The 26,503-nt window shown below is 38.1% G+C and overlaps 1 protein-coding gene across 4 annotated transcripts in view; it reads left to right on the forward strand.

The window, feature by feature from the left end:
* LOC119646919 (serine proteinase stubble) overlaps positions 1 to 26,503 on the forward strand; it is a 64,432-nt gene that overhangs the window by 27,853 nt on the left and 10,076 nt on the right. The window contains exons 1-4 of one of the 4 annotated variants that reach the window (XM_038047593.1): positions 7,930 to 8,340; positions 19,428 to 19,607; positions 24,175 to 24,576; positions 24,794 to 24,971. In XM_038047593.1, coding sequence (XP_037903521.1) covers positions 8,142 to 8,340; positions 19,428 to 19,607; positions 24,175 to 24,576; positions 24,794 to 24,971 — 959 coding nt within the window. In that variant the 5' untranslated portion in view covers positions 7,930 to 8,141. Of the gene's footprint in view, positions 1 to 7,929; positions 8,341 to 19,427; positions 19,608 to 24,174; positions 24,577 to 24,793; positions 24,972 to 26,503 lie in introns of those variants that run through there. The other 3 variants (XM_038047594.1, XM_038047595.1, XM_038047596.1) reach the window with 3 other exon arrangements.

The following is a 26,503-nucleotide window of genomic DNA, read 5'->3' on the forward strand; positions in this document are numbered from 1 at the left end:
GCAAAGGAGGGGGGAAAAATTTCGAACAGGTAGACCGGTTCGTCTACCCAGGGGCCTCACTCTTGAAGGGCGGAAACGAAAAGCATGAAATCCAAATGCGGATTGCTACTACTCATAAAGCATTTAATTCGATCCTCTCCGTAATGAGATCGAAAAAAATACAAAGACACAATAAACTACAAGATAGTAATTGGGCCGGATTCCAGACATAGACGCAAATGTGGAAAAAGTAAATCAATATTATCGAGATAAAACTATCCGAAAAATTTTCAGAACCTTAATGGAAGGAGATACCTGGCGAAACAGATACAATCGTGAATTGTATTAATTATTTGACTACCCACCATCATCGACATTAGTCAAAATCCGGAATTGCAATGCACTGGCCACATCAAACGAATGCACGGGGGAAGGATTTCGAAACGAATGCAGATCAATTCTTAAACTTTCTAACTGGAACTGAACGCAGTCTTTGGATCAAGATAATTGGAGGTGATGCATCTGGGAGGCCGAGGCCTTTTTTGGGCTATAGCGGCATCCAAGAAGAAGTATGTTTGAGCAATTCATTGAAGGCCGTAGCGGTGCCATACAGGTCTACGGTACCCTGTAGGAGAGAATGTGGTCAGCACTGTCCCCGGCCGTGATTCTCAGCCCAATTTCACAATGACACTCATTCACTGCTGAACCAATTGATATGCGAGATACAGGGTCACCAGTCAGATTCGAACCACGACCTTTCCCTACGACAGCTAAGCGGTCGAACCACACACCCATCCGGGCAACTTAGAATACTATGCTTTTTCTTCCGATCCAAAACTATAAATTGTGTCTGTGAAGTTAAGGTAGAGGAGTGAAATTTATCTGGTTTCTGTTGACCATGCCTGGAGATATCCTGTCATTTACATTAGTACTATGTTAACTACCATCTATCCTATCAGTAATCTTTAGGATTTAAACCATAATTCCATTCTGCCAAACAGTGTTAAAAATGGACCATGATTCTTTAATAAAGTAGTTTAACACTATGTAGATATAAATGAATGCGGTAGGCTTGAACATCCGATAAAGTTTACTTCTAACTTGAGTATTCATGGATATCGAAAGAGTCTTCAACTACCCCTCGGCCAAATCCACTTGGTGTGTGCCACCAGTTCTGGGAAGTTACAAGTAGCTCAAAACTTTCAAATATTTATAAGTGTACCTTGCCACCAACGCTCTTCATTTAAAGGTAAAGTGAACTACAGCCAATGATGCGCATAGAATGGTTATCGCTACGGACCCAGGTTACAATCTCGGCCGTGTGTCTCCTTATAGTTTGGTACACGTTAGATATGTCTGATCTAAGAGCACCATATGATTTTTAGGCTCATTATTGGGAAGACTGTCGTGTGGAAACCAAAAGACTGTCTGTAATCTGACACCAATTGATAAGGGAATGATAAGAAATCTAGTAAGAAAGTCATTACTCATTTCATTGGACCACTACTCAAAGACTACGTCCTTCTTTCTTTTGCTTTAGCATTTGTATCGTGTGCGGATAGCTGAGTGGTTAGAGCATAAGGCTGTCGTGCGGAAGATCGCGATTCAAATCTCAGTGGCGGCAGTAGGATTTGTGATTTGACGTCGGATACCAGTCGACTCAGCTGTGAATGAGTACCTGAGTCAAATCGGGGTAATAATCTCGGGCGAGCTCAATGCAGACCACATTGCCTCCTACAGTGTACTGTAGTATACGGTTACGGTCTTGAAAGAAGTGCTCTAACACACTTCAAGGCCCTGATTCAATATGGATTATTGCGCCAACGATTATTATTATTTGTATCGTTCACAAATGGCTCAAACACTCCCAAACCTAAAAATTTTAGAAGAATGAAGATGCTGTGACAATCAGATATCTACGCCTCATAATAATTAAGTACTTATAAGCTAGTAAATGAGAAAAATTTTTTTTTTTTCTGATACCGGGGCTTGTAAGAAATATTGTAAGAAAATTGACGTCCTTAGGAGTTAAACTTTTCAAATGAATCTCCTTCACAGTCATTAAAGGGCCGAAAATCGCATATGGAAAGCAGCACCCAAAACCCAGGCTGCCGCTCAAAAATGAAAGAATTCGTTGTAGGATGAAGTAAAAGGATGCTTTGGAACATGCTAGCTGCAGGCGAGTTATTTTAGGGAACGAGAACCGACCATCAAATGTAATTAAAAAAATCGTTTCTTAAATTGATCCATGGATCAAACTTCTGGACGGATTTCATTCAAATTTTGCGCACTTATTTTAAATAGTAAAAACTCTTAACGAAAAATGTATGTCTTTCCCAATTGTAATTAAACTTTTTTAATTAAAAGCGTCTTTTCTGCCAAATTTTAAAAAATTAACATTTTGTTAATTCCTGCGTTCAAATCCAAGATGAACTTATGTACTGAAAAACTCTTTTTGTTTTTTTTTAATTTCGGATGAAACAATCATGAGTTCCATGAGACAAAAACTTTTTTCGAGGTGGCTCGGATGCCACTATTACCGCGGGCTTAATTTTCAATACTGTTTTACGAACATTTTGCACAATATGCTGATTAATAATGATATTAATCAAATATGCTGATTACACAAGTTAAAAAAGCATTAATAAATAAGATACTCTCAAGAAAATTTTTAAAAAATACTCTTTTCTTGTATCTTAACAATGTCTTTGGTATTGGATCAATAAAGGGGGTTAGGATTTTCAACAAATAAAGACCCATAACACCCAGAATCTGTGCCCTGATATCAGTTTTGTTGGGAGCACCCTTCTTGAGGAAATTCCGCTTTTAAAACCTAGCTACGGACATCTCAATATATCAGGAACTACGGGATCTAATAGTATAGTATATGCAGAGTCAAGTTGTCTCGAACCCTCAACAGGTGATGATGCTAATGCAGAACATATGTATTTCTTAGCGAATTAGCAAATTCAATCCTATAGGAGAGAAACTATTATATTTGGTTTCATCGCTTCAGCTGGCCTCATGATTGCGAACGTGGGGTGAGAAAAAGGAAAGTGAAGAAATTGATATTAAAATTTGTGCTTAAAAAAATATTAAAGTTGATTGAAGATTGGTGAGTATTGGTTGTTGCAGGCGAACAGACGATAATATTATATAAAGACGGAGTTCTACGAAAAAAAAATTATGCAAAACTCAATCAACTTTTTGGTAGAAAAATGCTGCTCACTAGGCGACTAACAACTGCTTTGGCGATAGAACTCGGAGTTGCTTTTTTAAATGAATATACTGTGAAGAACTAAAAGGAGTGGAGATTTCAAGGCTGTGCCCAGTCTTTAAACAGGATGAGACGCCAAATTGAACTTTCTTAGAAAATAGAACATTACTTTCTCACACTCCAGAGTTAAGGCCGTGCAGACTTTTTTTATGGTACACCGTTCGAGAGAATAGATGAAGTGGGAGGAAGAGAATTTGTGGTTTTTGCAAACTTTCCAGCACAAAGTCTTGCAAAAGAAACTGGAACCCTACAGGAGCGGCTATTACTACTGAAAAGATAAGAGCTGCTTACCATGCCTTGAGTATTTTAGAGCATCTGGCATGGATGGCATTTATCTAACTATTCAAAGGCGGGTACGGAGCTAAAAAACTCATTTCTACGAGATATTTTTCTAAAATGTCTTGCCCTAGGCTAAATGCCTACCTTTGGGCATAATGTTAAGATAGTCCTCGTGCCGAAGCCTGAGAACGACTATTATTCAAACTCAAAGAACTTGCGATACATTAGCTCAATATCATTCTTGCTAAAGTGTTTGAAAAGTCCTTCGAATCTGCTTTTCATTTCTTTTTAAGGTTTTGTGTGAAACAAAACCTTATTAGAATCGAGACGGTGTCTGTCTGTCCGTCTGTCCGTCTGTCTGTCTGTCTGTCTGTCTGTCTGTCTGTCTGTCTGTCTGTCTGTCTGTCACACTCGATTTATTCGGAAACGGCTAGACCGATTGTCACGAAAATTGGTGAGAGAATGTAATCTGGTGATCCCTTTACATGCAGTAAGTGGCGCCATCTTGTGTTAAGCTTAAGGGGGGGCTCCCCGTACATGTGAATGGAGGGTGCAAATTTTTTTTCACAGAATGTAGCCATGTAGGGTATCAAATGAAAGGTCTCAATTAGTACTTTTCGAATCTGGTTCAATATTTGATATTAGATAGAACATAGGGGAGTGAGGGTTCAAAATATGACCCACAAAAAGTGTAACAGGTCTCGTTCTCAGAACCTATCCAACCGAAAAATCTGAAAAAAATCACAGTGGTGCATCTCTACGAAATCTAGGCCTCAAAATATATCCGGTTCCGATATCTGCACAAATAAAGTTAATAATAGTATATTTCTACATTTTAGAAATTTACCCGGCACCCCCCTTATGTTCATCCCAGAAGTACAAAAATTAGCACAGGTGTAATGAAGAGCATGGTGCACAATTCGGTCAAGTTTGAAGAAAATCCTACTATTATTAACAAAGTTATACAGGGTAAAACTTTACAATTTTTTGTGAATTTCGTGCACTCTACAACCTGCATGACGTCATCATCACATATCAATTCGTCAATACCACAACAAAGTAAGTTCCTATGAATTGGGTGGAAAAGGATTATTTTGTTTTAGTTTTTTATTCATTTGTATGTGAATATCAAATATACCAACGAGACATGTGTGTATGTAGGTATACAGTATATTCGTGCTAATGAACTTTGCGGGTAGTGCCTAATTCAGATAGATATAAGAAGTAAATCGGAAATATGGGTACGATCAATTTATATACGTGCATATATGTGTACAGTATTCGATAATAGGCAGTTTGTTTGTTTAGGGTGAGCGTGATATCTATGGCTGCAATATGTACGTATGTCTCGTAGTTTGGAAAAATATGAAGGATTATGTTGGATTTGTAGCTATATACGGACAGAAAAATTTGCGTTGAAGTTTCTTCCATAAGATGAACACAAAACCTTTATACCCGAAGCGCGAGCTTCCGGTATTCCGACTTGTTTTAAGTTGGAATACATAACTCTAAAAGGAGAGTACGCGAAAAGGGTGTTCGTAGGCATTGAAGAGGTGTTGAGTGTGAGCCCTTCAAAGAACTTTGCGATGCTACTAGAGCATAGTGTTGACGGGTGATACTTTTATGCTTTTATTTTATGCTAACGCTTGTTGCGAGCTGGAACAAGTACTGATCTCCTGCTGATGCCAAAAACAACGAAAGGCTATTCACATGGAGATGCATTGTCGCCACTGTTCTGGGGTATGTTGTTTTACTTACAACTATGTCAATTGATATTATTTATGCAAGTGTCGAAATTGAATATTCTTTGCTTTCCAAAGGTGAAGGGAATAGCCCTTTAACTTGCAGGTGAAGTGAAACATCTGTAAGTTATTTTATATAGGAAGCAAGCAATCTCTTAAACCTATGGGCGGTGCAGACACAGCTTTGCCTCGATGTAGAAGCTCAAGTCTCATATGATAATTTAGACGCATGTTGCTATCATTAAGTCGATGTTCTCCTATGAATCGTATAACTACTCTCGCTGGAGAGAGCTGCATGTCTGGCTATTATCAGTGCCATAAGCACGACGTCTGGCACAGCTCTCAATGCATTACCCAATTTCCAGCACTTCCACACTACATTCGGAGGACTACAATGAGAGCCTAGACTGTTCTTTTAGGTCTATAGGGAAACAGCGGACATGAGAAGTTAAGAGCATTGGTAGAGTTATTGAGAGAATGAAATCCCGTTTTCTCAACGCCTTCTGATTCTCGTATCCCCATCCATCTGTTTAGTAGAAGATATGAAGTTGTCCTCAAACATAGAGAAGGCTGTAGAAAACCAGAAGAAAGCGTTTCAGGATATCCTTTTTAATTGGACTAATATGTAACGGTCTTTGAGATTAAAATATGTGGGATCCTAAGAGCTGTAAACTGTGTGATCTACAAGCGTTTGAAGGACAGGGAGATAGCGATCTACAGCGATAGCTAAGCTGCACTGAGGGAACTGAGCAGTGGTTTGATCATTTCAAAAATTATTCATAATTATAAGAATTGTATAAATTCTATATCTAAATTCAATATGAAGGGGCCACGTTGTGTACCTGGTCATTATGGTGTAAAGTGAAGTGAAATACCAATTACTTTAGCACTTTAGCCATCGGATTGTCTATTGCGTTGGCTAACGCTACTGTCAAAAACTGGAAGAAATTTTCACATAAGCGCAAATGACAGAGCCTGAATGCTGCTAGATACATCAAATTTGTCCCGTCAGAATCAAACCAACATACTACAAAGCTTGTCGAAAGTAGGAAGATATGCAGGGGCATTAGGAGCATTTCTTCCAAACATTTAGATAGAAAATCTGAGATCCTATTTCAACATATAAAGAAAAATTATCTTCACGATTTAACATTTTCGCCAGGAACTTGTTTCAAAAATATGCTGGCACCAAATTGAAATAAAGTAAATATTATAATATATTGAATCAATTTTCTATAGGAATGTCTCTTCCTTCTAATTTCAAGATGTTTTCAGTTTTCAGGTAAGAATCTGCGTAAAACTATCTTACGTAGATGCCGGTAACCACAAAAGTTCCGAAACTGACGCAAAACCGTTCTTCCGTAACTTTTCTTGTAATCGCACACACTTGGCTACATCACTAGAATGCGTAGCGTCCTGACAGAAACTATTTTATACAAATTATTTATATATTATTTAAAACCAACGCATATTACTTCCTTGTTCACACTGAATTGACTGTCAAAACGGGTGACATGTCCTTTTTTTACCTCGCCGAGTGTTGCAGAAAGGTTCACGAATACTTCGCCAGAAATCCACCCTGATGGTAGAACTCCTTACCGCCATTCCAACCATCTGTTACAAAATATTCTGACCAGATATTCCCTGCCTTTATATAATTTTTTATCATCCCTAACTTTCATTACCACGAATTTTGTTTTGTTGTTAGATTTGCATATAATTTTCTAAAGTAGTTTTTTATCACAATAATATAATGAGAGAAATTGATAAAACGGCCTTAAATCAAAATTATGCGGGGATTCCCTTTAATACTTCTATTTCAGCGAACTAATTACGACAAACCAGCAGAATCTTCAGCAATTTCTGCATATATTACTATACTACTCTGATTGACTATCAGATGAAATTCAATTTGGAAAATCGTTACACATGAATCTTGAACGATGATAAACTTTCAATTTCTTTTTAATGTCCCATAATTTCACTTGTCATGAGATTATAGCCTCTAATCTCCGTAGATCCTTATCGATAGGTTAGACATTTCCAAAAGAAAAAAAAGTGGCTCATTAAAAATGGTGATCCGCAAAGCAAGTTTGTGGCGCTTCAGCTTGTCTAATGAAAATTTCACATTTCCCTAGTACAATTTTGATCGCATAATGACAAGTTTTAAGCTAAAAATGGGTTTATGCAGTGCTTCCTAACAGTCAGGTACGTAGACATTATGCACCGGATGCAGCAAGGGCGACTTAATTTATTTTGCTAAAGGCCCACGAAAACATACCAAAAACTGCCCCCAATGAATTTCTATCTTTCCAGCTCAAAAAACCTTGAAGCTATGCATCATTAAATGAAAAGTGTTATACGAGTCCAATCTTGCATATAGAGAGTCGGCGCCAGAATCAGTAAATTATAATATAAGCAAAACGGGGGATCAATTAAAATCTAGCGCTAGCAGACCGCGAGTTGCATTTCTGGGGAACTGACTCAACGCAACATGTGCTCGAATGCATCGAAGCATACATTACTCTAGCAATCCGCAGATGATCTTAGAGACCTAAGCCCCCCTTTTTGATATTAATAAAGTCAAAGAAAAGTAGACAAAAGAAAGAAAATGTCTTGGGTAGTGAAAGAGGCAAAGGCAGTGAAATGCCATTTACTAACTTGTTACCTTACTAACTTCCACAGAAGACTTTAGTTCAGTTTTTGGATTATATGTTATAGTTCGCTTCTGGCGTGCAGGTCGTGTGATCCGAACCGCGAAAAACAAAATTTCCTTTTTCTTGACTACGGATCGTGTTGCGATTGATTTTCCCGACATGACGTAGAAGTGCTTTGTGAATAAATCTGAAAGTGCAAGTGAGAAAATGAGAAAGTTGGAAATTTTGAAACGTGTTCAATTGGGTATCCTTCTATCCGCGGCGTTTGTATGGGATAGAACTAGTGTTCTATGTGTTCCTACCCAGCAACAGGAGCACGACCTATTCCTTTTGGAAACTTTATCGCGACGCCAAAGTGCCAGCTATCATGGATCTCAGGATACTGTTATGGAAATGCTAGGGCGAAGTATTATTTAATCGAGCTTGTTGAAAGCAGTTTTTTCATTTCCAATCATAAATTACTAATGTGCTTTGAAAAATTATAAGCTTGGAATGTTGTGAAATTATCAATTAGTTACTTTGGTTTTCATCATCATTTAGCAGTTTAGAATCGTTGACAAACCTAAAATATATTTCCTTGAATCTAGTATGCAGTCCTTTCTGTGTATGCTCCTCAATTCTAGTTTCGGCTCTAATAAATATTTTTTTTGCCATTCGACATTATCTTTTTCTGTTCAAAACTCCTTGAAAATTAGAAGAATTCATCCTGACAAAATATTCAAAATAGGGTCCCACGATTTAGATATATACCAAATAGTAATATAATAATAGAGGTAAAAGCATCAATGTACACTATGCACTGTTTTGGACGAATAATTGAATGCATATCAGGAAAAGTTTTCCAGAAGCGATACTATGCTGGCCGAAGGGTTCAGGGGCTCCGAAGCCAATTTATCGATTTCATGAAGAGACATGGTCTTAGGGCAGTTCAATATTCTCCCAGATTACTTCACTTCTTTTGGACTGACATACGAGACTTTCTTTTAGAAACCTGTTTTTGCCCTATTTCTGCTAATCGTCCAGTGTGCAGATCTGGGTTTGGTAAAATCGCATCCATTAGTTAAGTGACACTACTCAGATTGCCAGTTCTTATCGCAAGCTTAACAGAAGCGAGTAAATGTATAGTGTTCTATATCCTTAATTTCTCAAAATCTGATTAAAGGGTTGTCATGTAAGGTTATATGTAAGTACTTTGCCATTAGTTATTCAGTCTTTTTCCAGGCGAAACTCTTAGAATTTGTCACCATTTCTTCTTCATGTTCTTCATTTCGTTGATAGAACCTTTCACGGCTTTCGCTCGTTGACGTGGCACACAATACTAACCCCAGTTCATCATTGATGTTTGTCATGTGCCACTTCACCATTAAATGTGATGAAAAATAACAAACTGTGGGGATGCCCTATATTCCACAAAGGAGTAAATATTGAACAACACATTGTGATCCAATAATTCCTTTTTAAACTACATTTCATCCAGGCAAATACCCAAATAAAATTGATAATAGCATATTTCAATTCTATTACTGTACTATTACTGTAAATTAGTAATCACCTAAGAACCTCGTTCAAACTTATAAATAAAATTGGTTGTCAAGCATAGACTGTCCCCCATAGATTCAGATATAAAAATATAAAACCTCTCACACCTGAAACACTAAGCTATCAGTCTTCGACCGATTTTTTTTCCACCAGTTTAGTTTCTAATGTGTTAGGACGACATTTTTCTATTTTTTTTAAATATATTTTTTTTGGATCCGAGTATTTTATCCAACAGCAACCGCAAGTTTGAGACTCAATGGAGCTTCGATTTCACTCTTCCCAAAAGTACAATAAAAAGTTCGAGATCTTGCCACTATCCCACAATTGAATGCGATAAATACAAATCGCTTTGATTAACGCTTTATAGCGAAAGACCTTGTTTTCCGGGCTAAGTTTTAATCTTTGGTCGACTAGGCGACGAGAGATCCTATGAATCCGCCTAGATTGCGTTTTTCTAGGTTAAGTGTCTAATAAAGTGAACCCTCAAAGTGTTCTACTTGCTTCCCCGAATATTTATTCCATTTAGCTTCACCATTGAAAAGTGCAAAATTGTTTCTCATTTTTTTAACCAAGCTCCCTTCCGGCAATTATGGAATGTTGGAAACTTCGTAAACAAATTAATAACGACCTTGCTCTGTGCTTTAGTGATACCCAAAGTTGAGCCTGTTCCAGGTAGAGCATTGACATTGCCATCAGTTTTAAATCTTCTGACCCATGTCACTACAAATGCCTTCGAAACTTTTAGGCGAACAGCTACCTGGGCTACGATAATTTTTGGGCCCTCTTTATGGCTGATAAGAAATACCCCTTGGAAACGTTTCTTGTACTTGGCCCTCATTACCTTTAGTTAGCTAGCTAGTTCTGAATTTAATACGGATTGAATTGAAAATGCAGTTGCAATCTTGCTTTTATACTAGGGGACACGGTTCGGATACGGCATATTTTGGATTTAAGATATTCGATGATACGTCGATCATAAAAAACACCAGTTGTGAAATGCCACTTCATCCGGGCTGCACAAACGCGTGAAGCAATCTCATAATGCAGTCCTCCACTCGCCGATGGCATAAATTACTCACTGACAATGATTGTCGCGTACCACTGGGATGGGTCGCAAAAAATCTGTTTTATTTTGATTCTATATAACACCGTGATGCATAAGGCGATCATTCCGTTTTCAAACAAGTTGATCAAGATCGGCTTTGCTATGAGGTGCTAGGAAATCATTATCGGCACAAAACAGTGTATAGGGGACTGGACGTTGCATGTTTCGTATGACAGTGTCCGTAACAAGAATAAGGAGAAATAGTGAGGATGCGCTTCCTTGATGAACACCGACAGAGACACGGTTTTGATATACCTGCCATACTTCGGACTTTATTTTTCGGATCGTGGTAGAGCAATTTAACCCAGTGCTCAAGTTCTCCTGGAACTAAGTATTGTCACAGAGCATATCAGATTAGTTCATGTGGCCGACTATCTGACGTCTTCTCTAACTACAGAAATGCAATGTAAAAAGGATGCTTTTCACGGTCTTTCTCCATGAGTAATCCCACAGCGTGTATTGCGTCAGTATTTCCGCAGTTCTTGACAAACCCCGCTTGATTCTCGGTTATTTGAACGATCCCGCCGGTTGGACGGTAACTTGGACGCTTTGCTGGATTACCATTCATTTCCCATATTGGAACGGTCTTGCTTTCTGGGCAGTCAGATGGTATTTTAACTTCATGAATAGCTGTAATGAAGAATTCACTCAGCCATAGTGTTGTGCCCCAGTTCTGCATTTTCCAGAGCTCAGATGCAATTTAATCAGGCCCTGTTGCTTCCTCAGATTTCATCCGTTTTATTGTCTCCCCGACTTTATTCACCCTGACATGTGGAATTGTTCCAAATGCTGGCAATACTTACGCTCATCAGAGCCCTTGTAACTTTTCGGCGACATTGTCCTCCGGATTAGTTTTTGGTCTTGTGTAATTCCCCCTTAGTTCCTCGTTTTTCCTTAATACCATGTAAACTAATGATTGTCACATTGTTAATTTTCCTAGTGAATAGTGGCTGAATTGATGCGCTGCCTCGCCTTCCTGCATCACGTACAAATAATTGTTCGGATTTAATTATATAGGTTGTCCTCCTATTTGCCGTTGACATAGATGTAGGGTATTACACATTAGAGCTTAAGTTCTAATATCGTTGTCTATGACCTTCTCCATTGTTTTGAGTATAAAAAAGTGTCAGGCAAACTGGTCTGAAGGAATTATGGTAAAAAGGATACTTTTTAGTTTTAGGATGAAGTTGAGGTTGCTTTTCAGTAAAATGCATAAATATAATAATATCCTATTATTAAATATATTTAAACAAAGATGTATATCGAAGGTATTTCGACGGCTAAAATATATAAAATAGAAGCATCATCAGGATTTCTCCCAGATTTGTCAGTTGCATAGTTACTGCCCCACTTCGAATTTGTACTTTTCGACCATCCACTCTTCTACTTTGTCATCGATATTAATAGGTAAACTACCAAACGAGAACCTTCATTTGATATCCCGCATGGCGACAATTAGAGAAGAAGAATGTCCTGTTCGTTTGTATGGGAACTGCACATGAAATTATGTCATTCACGGTGTGCGTGCGATTTCATAGTCCGCATATGCCAATGGGTATTTCTGTTTTCATGACAATCAGTAATCCGATTTTAACAAGGTTTTCTTTCTCCCAAAAACGTTAAAAATCAACCTAGCTTAGCCTTGCAGCACGATAGTTCACTCAATTTTTTCTCAATTTATTTTCTTCAATGTCACGTATTGCCTGAAATTAATTCAGAAAACAATGTTTAGTGGCGGGCTGAATATGATTTCAAAAAATCAAGTTACGGTAAGGGTTGCACCTGTTCATCAATAAACTTTTGTGGGACTATACGGTGGACGACACTATTTTATATGGAGTTTGATCAAACATAACCCCAATCAGTAATTCATAAAACAGATTGGATTTTTGGCATTACTTAGAAGCAAGAGTATCCCAGGTTGAAAAATGCTAACTCAAAGTGAAATAATCCTGACAGACTCTCATTCTCAACAAAACTCAAAAATTTGAAAAAAAAAAAAAAACAAAAAAGGCCTTTATATGTAATCTACGCCCAAAAAACGTCCCATTTCTACATCTCAAAAGCTTATATACTTAATGTCCTTGGCTTCTGTTTTTCAATTTGTAATTTTCTTCCACCATCACGCATGCCGCGAACCACTATTATTCGCCAATAAGTCCCCTTTTTAAGCATGGTCCGATGAAGGGACCCGCGGCGTTTCATCCTAGTGGCGTTTTACTTCCGAATTCATTTGCACTATTACTCGTAAAAAAATCTTGTCAAATAATTGTAGAAATAACAATTAAAACAAGATATTTCCTAGGTCCAGTCATTGCCCCAAATCCAACCACTTACTTTTTAGTCTTTTTTGGGTTAAGTCATAGATGGCTGCACTGGAATCGATACTTCACCCTATGTATAAGGTTCCTTTTTACGGAAATTTAGGGTGTAAATTATCCTAGATAAGGTTGAAAGTTCACTAATAATTGAATAGACAGGTAATGCAGTGCCATAAATTTTAACATTGAGCCCTATTGCATAGTAACAAGGGTTTTGAAAAAAATCCCATCAATCATCATAAATAACTTTTAATTAACTCGATCATTGGAGTCGATAAAACTCTTAAAAAAAGTCAAGAAAAAAAGTATTTTGGAATAGAATAGCACCTACTTAAACATGTTGTTGCAAATATGGCATCTTTTTAAAAAATATGAAAAAAATTTTATTCTAGTTCTCCAATCGCTGATCACAGTGAAAAACATTCGAACTACTAAAAGTAGTACATTTCTGCCAGGTTGTTACTGATAAGAATGAATACCATGCTTTGAGAGCGTCAACCTTTTCCTGCCTGCTTGTGCAGTCTTTGTTCCGTTCAGAAATCGGGTCAGCTTGTCGTGATCGGTTGGGCTATTTTGGGCTGCCAAAGGCCTAATCCGAATGCGATACCAAGGCTTTCAAATCACCATCCAGCGAATCAGACCACCAGCTAGCCTAAACTTGGCAAGGGAATTTTCGTTAGCGCGAAATATGAAACCATACTATAGAAGACTCCCGTAATTTTTTCACCATAGGTGCAACCCCATATTGATCGCGGATATCCTCCTTACAGATGGAATCATAGCGTGTTACGCCACTAGTCCAACACATCATCCTAGTTTTGATTATCGCCGTTCATTGCCCTTTATAGTTGGCCAACACGCAGAAACATAAAGGGCGAGAGGGCGACCGACACCGCGGTAAAATGTTGATTTGAGATATCCGTTGATATTCAAAGCATCAACGGATTTCTCAAAGAATGCCAGTAGTTGAACGCCACTTCATCCAGGTTGCGATAATGCGAATAGCAATTTCTTAACGAAGTCCTCCATTAGCTGATAGCATTGATCAGAGACATTTAGATCGCTCACTTTTAGTTATGTCACCGCCCTTGATAGTGGTAGTGCCTGTTTTAGGGGGCTCGGTCGTCAAAAATTCAGTTTCATTCTGACTCAATCTAAGACCGTGTTGTATGAGGTAATCATTCCAGTTTTGCTATGAGACGCAAAGAAAACATCATGCGCATTAAGCAGTGTATAGGGCGCTGGACGTGTGCCAGTGTCCATAACAAGAACAAAGAGGAGCATTAAGTTGATGAGGACTTAGGACCCCACACTTCTCAAAAAAATATTTTCAGCTATGGCCAAGCTCTTGTCAATAAGGCGGACTTGCGCTCAATGCAATCCGTAGTCATGTTGTGTGCTGCGAATTATATAAAGGAGCACTCAACATCTGCGAGCCGCTTCGGTCACGCTACTCCCAGGGCAGAGGTGAGGCACCGTCTGACGATTTGCCTCTACTCTGGTAAGAAACCGTAAAACCATCATCGCCTGAAGTTTTTTTTTTCAAAGTTTCGGTGCTAACCCCTAAACGAGGGGTCCGTGGACCAAAAAAAGAGAGAGTAAGTTGCTTCCCATTTGGTCCGGTCGAGCATTAAGTTGATGCGCCTGGTCCTGTTGCGTTCCCGGATTTCATTCGTTTTATTGCTTCCTCGATTATAGTTGCGCTGGCTGGTAACATTGCTCCAAATGTCGGCGGTGCTTCTGAAAGCGATGGATAAACAAATTCTTGGGTTGAAAGTTGTTACTTCATCACAACTGGTCGATCAGGAGGCAAAGTAGGGTTCTTGTTATTAACGAAACAGAAGTGTTCGATTTTCTGGGTGCGAAGAATGGTGCTTTGAAAGTGGTAACCACGCACTTATAAGTAAGTGGTGATTGTCACTGGGACATATGAATTTTAAATTACTTCTTTAATTTTATTCTAAAATTGGAACATTGTTTTACATGTACATCACATAAAAATTTTACAAAGATCTCACAATCTAATTTTTAACAACTTTGGAGTGTGTTACGGGTCAGGGTTATCTATCTTCCCAACGATATCATCAAAAGTATTTTACAGATGTCGACATATTTTCAGAAAATACGGCTGTCAGATATGATACTTGTAGTATATTGAGAAAACAAATTTCTCATCTATAGTTACGTACATTGAACAATGAAATACGCTCTCTCTGTTTCGGTCCGAGTTGGGGCGAGGGGTCTCAATAATGCCCCTCTGTCGGAACTTGTTCTGAATCCTCACGAGGATATACACGCAGTAATTGTGCCTCACTTTCAACTGTTTCAACTCAATTTTTTACATATAACTTGTTTATCATGTTAGTGAGTCGTACTTCTCTATCGTAAAGGAGGATTGCCTTTACTCTTATCCGTATTCTTTATTACTTGCGAGGAAGTATGGCTTAATAGATTTCATGATATCTAAAAGATTATCTAAGTTAGTGGAAATCAAGTAAAAGAGCAATTTACTTTAACATTTTAACAGGTTTCGGCAAATAGATGAAAATTTCTAGGAGGAATTTACATGATCATTTGTAAATAATCATTTAAAATAAGTTAATCCTTTGGTAATGATGCAATTTTGGAATTTGAAAAGGGGATAATGGACATGCTGAAGAATGCTAGATTAGAGAAAAAATGCCGCAAGCAAGCAAATGGATCTTCTCTCAAAGTCCAAACAAAATGACCTGCATGCCCCGAAACCACGGGCACAACCGAACTTTTAATTATTAACAACGTATCAACTTTTTGTCTAGTTTGATATCAATCCCATCAATTATGGTAAATCTTTCTTCTACTGTAGTACTGTTCCTGGATTAATCAAAAAGCATTTAGTTTTCCTTATATTGCATATTATTAGCGAGAGCGTGCACATTAGTTCAACTCTCATGTTTAGTCGGAAGGGATTGATCTGGTCGATATTGGGTAATACATCCAGGCCGTTATGTAGGGTCCTTGAATTAGTTCCTTCCCCGGGGAAGTCATATGTGATTTTCATTTTAAAATTTGTCGGAGGGTGTTTGAATGGTAGACATAACCTTCTTTTTTTGAAGCCAGCTTGTTTTTTTTTGTGCATTACCGTCTATACCCTGCTTTCTCCAGAAGCAGAATGGCAGGGCAAGGGATGGTCAAGATTCATTCCATGGTTGATTGCCGATTTCTTTGCCTAACTAGCTTAATATTGGTAATGTACTATTTTCGCTGTATTCTCCCCGCATCTGTGTACAGGTATTGTCGAGTGTGGTGAAATGCACTTCGCCTTCGTCGTAATTCCATATGGGTAGCGTTTCTCATGTTACTTCAATAGAACCATCCGCCAAATAATTATACAGGGGTTCTGCACCGTAACGTCCTTTTTTCAAAACTTATTAAAAGCCCATTGTATGGATCAGAAAATGTTCATTTGTTTTTTATAATATAGACACATGCCTAAAGTTTTGAAGATCAACTCAGCTGGGTGACATCTCCCATTTTCGATACAGTAAACCAAATTCTGGCGTTTGTCTCTTTCCTGGATGTTGGTCCCCAAATCTTGTAATGTCCTTAGACGGTTCGCACAAACATGAGATTTCAAAAATCTCTATAGAAAAAAATCGCAAAGGACCAAATCGGGAGAGCGGGCGAGCCACTCCAAATCACCCCTAATTGAAATGAGGCGCCCTGGGAAGTATTCCATCCATCGATACACTTAAATTGTGTGCCGTTACCTGGTCTAGTTGCAATCAAATATCTCATAGTCCAACTTATCTAGTTGTAGGAACACATGCCTGTAATATGTTTACATAGGGGTCCGAATTTACTACATATTTCACAGCACACTGGGTCTTTGGGCAATGTAGTCGCCTTTGTTGCAATTTTCGGGTATTGGTGCCAGCCCAGTAGCGAAAGTTTTGTCTGTTGGTAGATGCTCACAAATTAAAACGGATTCTATCACTATAAAAATAGTAGTGCCCAACAAGAAGGACTTCGAGAAGAACCTCACAAGCGTCCGCCCGAGGATTGAAGTCATGTTCGAAAAGTTCCTGCACAATCCTCATTTTGTAAGGAAGGAATTAAAGATCATTATGAAGAATTCTCCTCACAGAATGATCGGAAAGCCCAAAAGGAAACGCATGTTTGCGCGCAGAACGGCATGGTGATCGCCACATTCGGAGCTAACGAAGCAACGGTGCTGGGGTACGATCACAGAATATCGAGTCCTCAACGGAAAAAGCACGCTCTCCACTGTTGCAATGCGTGATGACCACTGAAACAAAACTTTATAGTACCGCCTCTTGAAACGAGATCACTATCACCCCGCTACAACATCAACCGACTGAATGGCGCGATTTTAAAAAAGGAAGTTATGCTGCCGCACCTTGTAGAACTTTCGCTTGTTTCTCCTTTTAAAGTTTCTCGTTTTCAGTACTAGTTCCGATATATATGTTAGAAATCATTAATAGTTTTTGTATTTGTTCTTAGTTATACAATACCTGCCCATTGAATTATAAGCGCTAGGAAAAGATGCAAAGTTTCAACTCCAAGCAGCAATAGAAACCAAAGTTTCACTTTAGATTAACAAAACATAACTTTACTATTTGAGTAAAATATATGTGTAATATTGTTTAAGCCCAACATCGCCGTACTTTGTAACCCCGCCCCATTTTTGATAGCATCTCTTATGCAATCAGGTATACTGCGAATACAATTTATACAATACAATTTGCAAGTGTGGTGTTTCTGCGTTGATCTACCTTGTGTTTCAGACAAGACCAAGAATTCCCTTCCGAGAATCTGGAGAATTGCTCAGACAAGGCAGTAGATCCAGATTCAGTGAATTTAGATAATTCTTGCTAGCTGTGGATATATGGCGGGAGGGATCGCCGCATCGTTTCTGTCAATTTCGACTTTTTAGCCGGCCCCCTGCATTTCAACCCATTTTTATACAGACGTATGCATATTGTAAAATGGGATATGCCAACGTCTCTCACGTCATCCAAAATACAGTTCAACCCTTTTGAAATTTTCGCAAAAATTGCCGGCCCCCCTTCGAGTAGCCTTCCGTTTTCCCTTGAAATTTTTTCGAACAATACTGAATTTTTTTTTGCTATTTGAGCCACTAATGAATCACAAACACCTACATTTAAGGTAATCGCTGCAAAGCTTCTCCGTCCCTCTTTGAAAAGTTGCACAACTTCCATCTTCTATTGTAGCTTAATATCTCCATTTCCTGTTATAGGAAAACAGATTTATCTATGCAAAATAAAATCAATGTTTCTGGTCACATTTACCGCTAAACATACTACAAGACTCGCAAAGAAATATTCTAAGCTTAACTTTCCGATTTTCCCGAGGAAAAATTCAAAAAGCACACAAATATTGAAAAATCGAATATGAAACATAGGCCAGCTTAAAAAACGATGTGAGTGACTGACAAACAATGGTTCAAATTTTATTCCAGGGCGTCTCATTCTAGGAAACAAAAATGAAGGAGACAACATACTTTAATTTTCCTTCACAATCAAAAACCCAGGAGTATAGTATTTTTTTTTAAAAAAGTTCATTGTTGATAATTCAATGGGAGGATACTGTACTTTGCTATTTCGTCATTTTGTGCAAATGCTATCTGTGCTTGTTTGTTTAATATATAAATGTTGTACTCCATTTTATAGTCAGACTCGAAACCAGTAATCTACATATTGGCAGTTGCTTTTTCTTAAAGGGGTCTTTCGCTCTGTTTTTTCTTTGAACAAACTATTCTTGAATTTGTAACGAGAATTTCTTAACATGACTTAACCTGGGGATGACTCTGACCACATCAAACAACGAAAATTAAACGACCACGACGATTCCTCATTTTACGATTGTCTGGAAGAAAAACTGTAAAATTTTCTTCATTGTTGTTATGCTAGCTATAATTCAGTTCAGTTCTTCAAAATTTAAATTTTTATTTAAAATGGTCTTAAAAATTATAAAGATACTCCGGGAGTTCTCCCCCATACTGCATATTTTCTTCAAACCTCTCTTGCGCAAGCGAAACAATACGAAACGAATAAAGACACAAGATTGAACGATAGATGATCTGCCAAACATTTGAAAAGAAACAGTGAAATTTGTTATTTATTAATATAGATTTAGAAATATATAATCGTGGTCATCGTATAAAAAAATACTTTTGGAAATCACATTTAAAGATTTTGAAGCTAATGAAATGTGAAGTCCATAGTGAACTCTCTTTGTTGTTTAGAAATCTCCAGAGAATATATTACTGCTTTTTTTTCAAAAACTGAACATATTTAGCTATTTCTTTACTAAACGCCACACTTTGATAGTGGCGTGCACCATCCAAATTCGTATCGTTGATTTTTATACCCGAAAACTTCCTCTATAATAGACCAAATCCAACGGAGAATATTTATTACAAGACAATCAGCTTATAATTTTTCACAACATATCAATTATTATTCTGATTACATAACATCTTTAATTATATTTCTATTCTTCCAGTGATCCCGCAGTCATGTCGATACAAGGGCCAGAAATACGAGTGTGGCTTATCAATATCATGCGTTCTTAGCGGAGGTAAACCCATGGATTTGTGTTCGGGAGGAATGATTTGGTCATGTTGTGTTGAAAAAGAGTTAACCACAAACGCCGATACAAACGTTGGTGTTGTGCACAATGCAAGTAAGTACAAACGTGACTCGACTTTCACTCATAAAACAAATCTGCAGCGCTTGGGCAACATATGCCTATTATCTGTCATTGCGGAACTGTTTTAACTGACTTACGACAACTTTCTGAGAGTTTGGCTATGCTTCGTTGCCTCTTGGCGTAATGAATCCATAGTCTTATGCCCTTGGCGCTTAAGCTGTGATAAAATACTTTTTCCGTTCGGAAAATTCCTATATCCAATATATGCGGGTGTGAGTGATACCTTCACTCCCTCAGCCGGATGTTACCTTTCGGAAATTACCAAAAAAAAACTATTCTACTGATATACAATGAAAATTTCACTTTCATGTGAGCAATTAATTGAGTGTGAACGAACGACTTGAGGTGACGCAGTAAAGAAAAGCTACTCAAAATAACAAAGCAATTTCATGGGAATTTAACCAAATTTTTGTCTGCATAAAACCCAAAACGCAAACTTTTGCTGTTTTGAAAAATTACTTCAGAAATCATTTTGTACTTTTGCACTAGAATTGCCATTTCTACCTGGTCATTCAGGTTTTTTTATTTAAATTCATGAGTTGTATACACTCATTTTATATTTTTATATGGCAGGCATAAAGCCGCCTTTTCCGCGAAATCATCAAAATCGGAGCGAAATCTCTAAAACATACTTACCGACATTGCATGCAGACAATTTGCATACGGAACGCCATGGCAATTTTCTATAGTTTTGCCTTCAGTTCTCACAGACAATTCATAAATTGTTTATATAGATACGGAAGTTTATAATTTTTATTATCATTTATTCGAGAAACAGGCAGAGAAGATCAAGGTAATGATGGTAAATAGTTTAGAATGTCGTAGTTCAATTGACTTAATATTCAATATTTTGATGCTCATTACCCCTAGCTATTTTCCGCAAACTACAAATGTAAGTCAATTCTTCGTTTTGCATAAATCTTAAAGAGTTTCTAAATAAAAAGAGAGCATGCGTATGTATGAACATCTTTCAACATTTGAATTTAAAACCGATACTGAGATTGGAATAATCCCGAAAAGTATTCCGGCATGAAATTGAAGAAATCCTTTACAAGAAATCCTTATTCTCAATGAGGACATAATATTATTCATTTTATTAAAATGGGAGTGTGATTTGTTGCTGCAAAGTAATGTATGTCATTGCAAGAGAAAATTTGCATTCCGCGTTTAGAAATTAGAAAAAGTAAGCCTGCAAGATGAGCCACATTTAAGTGTGACCCTGCAAAGAACCTATCGAAAGCCCTTCCTTGCACTGCGATACCTGTTTAGAAATATGCGTGGGATTCCTGGCACTTCGCGCTTCTTTAGATTATATGAAATATCAAGTGCCTTGTTTTGCCAGTATATGTAAAACATACCGTTTTGAAGCGACCAATAAAGGAACACCCCCATGACCCGTAGGTTCGTATGAGTTCCCTTAGGTTTGGGCCGTTGGCGCTTCTACTCCACGATAAAATCTTTTTAAAAGTCATTTTGAAACGTGCTCCTGAGAGATGAAAGAACAGAGGGCCCCATGTTAAAGACTACCTCTACTATAGGCAAGGGGGAACCCCATTAGAAGTCATAGTTTCACATCCCAAAGGAATTTCTTTAATTGGGAAGAATTAATTGGAATTCAATCAAATTTAGGCATTATATTAGCCATAGTTCAAACCACTTCTGAGAATTCTTTTCAATAATTTGTGCCACAAACAACAAAGTTACGTGGCATTAGTCCGGTCATAATTAGAGTGTAAAACAAAACGCTTTTAATTTTACATTGCTAACTAATTTTTTTAATAATATGAATCTTAATAGGTGCAAAAATAATAAAAATTAAAAAATGTGTAACTTTTGAAAAAAGGTATTTCAATTCTCCTTACTTTTTTCTCAAATAATGCAAAAGAACTCGGGAAACAGGAAGCTTGGTATAAAAAGGTATACAAGGTTTCGTGTGTCAAAAATTCAATTGCTCTTTATTTTTGAAAGAGCCATTTAAGCTTGACGCTTTGGGTATGAAGGTTTTGTGTTCTCCTTATGTGAATAATGTATTCATCCTAAATAAACAAAAGGTTGTCTATTATTGCATTGATAAATTGATCTAACGCATTTCCACTGCATAAAAGCACATATGTTAACGAAATCCACTGGAAACCAGGTGCATACATGTCTATTATATTGGTTACTACCCACACGCTCTATTACAGATATATGTATATCCATACGCAGGTCTCCCTCGAGTAATTGATACTGATATGCAAATAATGTAATAATAGTGGGCCAAACATTTTTTGGAGGATTCTTCTCTCGAACGCGGCCAAGAGTTCGCAGTTTTTTTGCTAAGAACCCAAGTCTCCGAAGAACACATAAGGACTGGCAAGATCATTGTCTTGTACAGTAAGAGCTTTGACCCGATGGTGAGACGCTTGGAGCAAAACTTAAAGAGGATGGTGTCCTTTGCTTTTACGTCGGCATTACGACTCACTTTCTCGAGGGCCAGGTTGAAGAGGACGTATGATAGGGCATCCCCTTCTCTTAGACGATTGTTAATGTTGAATGATCTTGAAAGTGATCCTGCTGCTTTTATCTGCCTCGCACATTGGTCGAGGTCAGCCTAGTCAGTCTTATTCGAACTGTTTTTCCATCGCTTGCTGCACAGAGAAAATATGATCTGTTGCTGATTTACTTGGAGTGAAGCCTGGTGTAGTTGGTCGCCTCTATATTTAACCAATTCGACTGTAATTCCATTGGCTCCTGGCGACTTCTGGTTTTTAGGCCAGTGGATAGCACGGACTGTTTCTTTTAGGCTTGGTGGTGGCAGTATTTGTCCGTCGTCTTCAGTTAGCGGGACCTCCAACTCGCCGATATTTTGTTATTGAGCAGTTCCCTCGGTGTGCAGCATTCTTCCGTTTCGTTGCTAGCTTACATTAATCGTTAAACCAACCATTGCGGCCGCAAGGCCGTATCAATGATAACGCTCTTTAGGTGGTTGTGAAGATCATTTGTTGATGCTTCATCTCCAGGGCATCTGGCATCTTAACGCCGAAAGGTGAGCGTTCGATCAACACGTAGCCAGTTTGATTGAAAGTCGTCCCAACCGGAGATGCCCATGTATGTTCGTTCACTGCTTTCCGGGCAAACCAAGCACTTCCTATAACCATTTCGTTCGATATTGCGTACTGAATAATGCGCAGTCCATTATCATTAGTATCCTTATGTAAGCTATGGGAGCCGACGTATCGCCTGAATATGGGCTCCATCCCTACTTCACTGTTGAAATCTCCAAATATGATTTTGATATCATACTTGGGACAGGCTTCAAGGATCCGCTCAACTGCCTCGTAGAAGATATCCTTCTGCGACTCTGGAATCTCCTCTGTAGGGACGTGAACGCTGATTAAGCCTATATTTATTAATGAATGCTTACCCTTACGCTTACATTTTCAAAGCCAATAACAGCAGGTTTCATTTTTTTTGCGGACTAAGAAACCTGCTCCGAACATATGGTTTACTAGATGGCCGCTAAATTATATGATGTAGTGGCTCTTCTCCAGTAAACCGGTCCCTGTCCAACGCATTTCCTGCAACGCTGTTGCATCAGCCCTATATTGGGACAGGCTTTCGGCTAGCTGCTTCATCTTTGTACAGGGAGCGCACGTTCCATGAGAAAACACGCAAATCGTTATTTCGTTGTTTTTGCAAGGTTAGTCGTTGTATTATCAGTCTAATCCGAGGCTCCTTCCGTGACTTCGTAACTTCGGTTTTATGTGTTGGGTTGTCTGCCCTACCCAACCCCCAACTTGGAGGGCCAATTCGTACAATTTATTCTGTTTTTAGCGCGCCTTCATTCTCCGTCTGGAGCTTTTCGTTAAGAAAAAGCTCCCAGCGGTCACCACGTGGAGCAGGAGGTAGCCACAAGCTGGAATATACAACACGTTAGTATATTCCAGCGTGTGGCTATTTGGTGTGATTTGTTTTCCTTCAAAAAATATTCACAATGTTATAATCAAGGAAGAGCAGAGCGGGGACATTATAATCGACCACTTTCAGCATTTAATGGAAAACACTTTGCCAATGAGTCTGTGCCTTCAAATAAGCTAATTGTGCTTCTAAGGAATTGAAGGGGGATTATCAGCTACAAACTTCCCTGCAATTTCTTTAAAATGTTCAGAAAAATATAGTTTAAGTGAGAAATATTAAGCTTTGTGCTAGAAAGAATTTCCTAAACTTTCTTGCACGTTAATTCAACCACTTTCTGAAGGGCAAGACCAAGAATGTCCGAATTGATTACTTACAGTATAACTGCAATAGGACTCTTCTGGAAATTTTCGATGTTATTATCAATAAATAATATTCCAGTTAACCCTTGAGTTCTTTTCTACAAACTGAGGACAACATCCTTCCTATTTAAATTTAAATAATCATAACATTGTACAAGCCGTAATTGCAGCAAATAAAGTTAAAGAATTATATTTGGTACCATGAATATAACACCAAAAATAATTGAAAGTTGAATCAGGTATAGTATATTTGCATTCCTACTTTAAAATCATGTTTTCAGGCGACATCATTCATTTGCATGACATTTATCCAGACACTCCCCCGTACTACCAGCATCATCATCATCATCCTCCACCAACAGAGTATCCTTTTTATGTACACAGCAGTGTTGATCGTTTACCCCAAACGCCAGCTCTACCACCTCTCGATCGACCGCCATTTTCCTACTCGCCTCCGAACCAACGACCGATTTGGGAGCATGAAACGAATAGCATCAGTACAGCATCGCAACATGGCGTTACTAATCATATTGACAACAATTTTGGACTCTTCGACACCGGTCCCAGACCAGAACCGCCTTCGCATTTCGGACCACCACCCCCACCTCTACCTCCAATGGGGTCATCCTCAAGCGAAGAAACATACAGACCGTACGAAAGCGACGTTTATCGTCCTGTCCCCGGTACAGATTATTCAAAATCACAGATCAAATTAAATCCACGTTTAAAAGTAGAAACGCACCAAACAATTAATCAAGGACACCTAATACTTTATAAATAATTTTAACCCTTTCACAGGAAACTTTCCGATGTAGTACCATTTCTCACCATGTAAAATACTTCTTCAATACAATCAAGCATTTGTAAAGGTCCTAATGAGAATTCCTCCTTTTGTTACAGGTTGTGGAGAGGTATTTACCAGATCGAATCGAATCGTTGGCGGACATTCAACAGGATTTGCTTCCCATCCTTGGCAAGTGGCTCTTATCAAGTCAGGATTCTTGACGAGGAAGTTGAGTTGCGGGGGAGCATTGGTTTCTGATCGATGGGTGGTTACTGCTGCTCATTGTGTTGCCACGTATGTAGTTAACGTTTATGTTATTAATTCTATTGATATGACATCTTAACATTATATGTATATACTCCCTACATAGCACAGGTACATATATCATATAATATACTTCAATTGACTAAAACAACGGAAACTATTGAAGACTATTCTCACCATTATTGCCTTTCATTATTTATACCCGGTTCACATAGGTGCCACAATTTGAGTGGTTTCCTGTCAAAGTTCACTTATTCAGTATACATAGCGGCTTAAGACTGTAGGAGCTTTGTATGTCAAAATTGAAGCGATCTTTGTTTCAAAGACCAGTTTTACTCCTGTTAATAGATTGAATCTGGTTGATTTTGTTTTTATTTGAGTAAGTATGTGAAAACTATTTACGTATATTATATTGAATTCCTGTTATGAGACAAAATACCCGCATACTTGGAACCTTCTGACACAGTTTATCGGGATGACCCTATTCAGTTTATGAGTACATAAGCTATGGTTTAAGGATTCAGCTGCCTCCTACCTAAAGTCTTGACTGTATACCAGAGTGTGCTGAAATACTAACAAAAAAACCTTGACAATCGCACTCTGATGCTCCTGTAGTAAATATGTGAGTTTCCTTAAATACTCACTGGGTAAATGGGCTAGATATTCTATTCATCAATCTCACCATACTTTCAGTCTAACCGTGATCACATATCTCTAAAAAATCATACCCATCTTTCAGAGTATTGCCATACACTGTCAGTGCGAGCTCCCTCTACACTAGTGATCACTTTCTTGCCTTCTCCCCATTTTCCCCCTTTTTTTTTATTCCTCTCTGTGTAAACCTGAATTGTTTTATATCAATCGTCCCTATTTAGTTTCGTACGTTAGGAACGTATAGTATATCCTAATTTATGAAGAAGTGTTCTTTACTCACGATATATTCATATATATATAGTCTTAAAAAAATAAGTTTCTAAACCACTGAAAATTTCGTTCTTTTCTATTTCCCTGCTATATATGTAATTTGCCACAGTTTTCTCCGAACATCCTAACCGCTATTAATATCTAGGATTCAAACGATTTGAAGGATAAGATTTCGGTGGCATCCTAATGCTGGAATTTTAGCAACGAGCTAGTGTAAATGTGACATTATCTACGGAGCACAACTATGTAGAAACGTTTGTGGCGAGTGGGATCTGGCTCCTTGCAGCTTTCTCCCCCACTCTAGCTGATTAACTGCATTCATTTTTTTCTCGCAATGTCTCCAATATACTAGGAGATACAGACAGTCCCCAAGGAAGTAGATATTGATAAAGAGCTGTTAACATAGAGAAACAGTGGCAATTAAAAAAATTTATATACATATATCCGTAAATGTGTGGCAGGTTGCCAAAATGAAATCCAAAACTTCCACGCATTTTGTTCCAAGAGTCTAAAATTGGAGTCCGTGGAAATTCTTACATTGTAAGACGTGGTATATAAGATTTGAGACGAAATTAAAAGGGCTTAACACCTACTATCAGTACCACTCCCTCTTGATACCATTTGATTATATGTTTTAT

This window comes from Hermetia illucens, chromosome 1, assembly GCF_905115235.1.
Source record: "Hermetia illucens chromosome 1, iHerIll2.2.curated.20191125, whole genome shotgun sequence".
Lineage (NCBI taxonomy): Eukaryota > Metazoa > Arthropoda > Insecta > Diptera > Stratiomyidae > Hermetia > Hermetia illucens.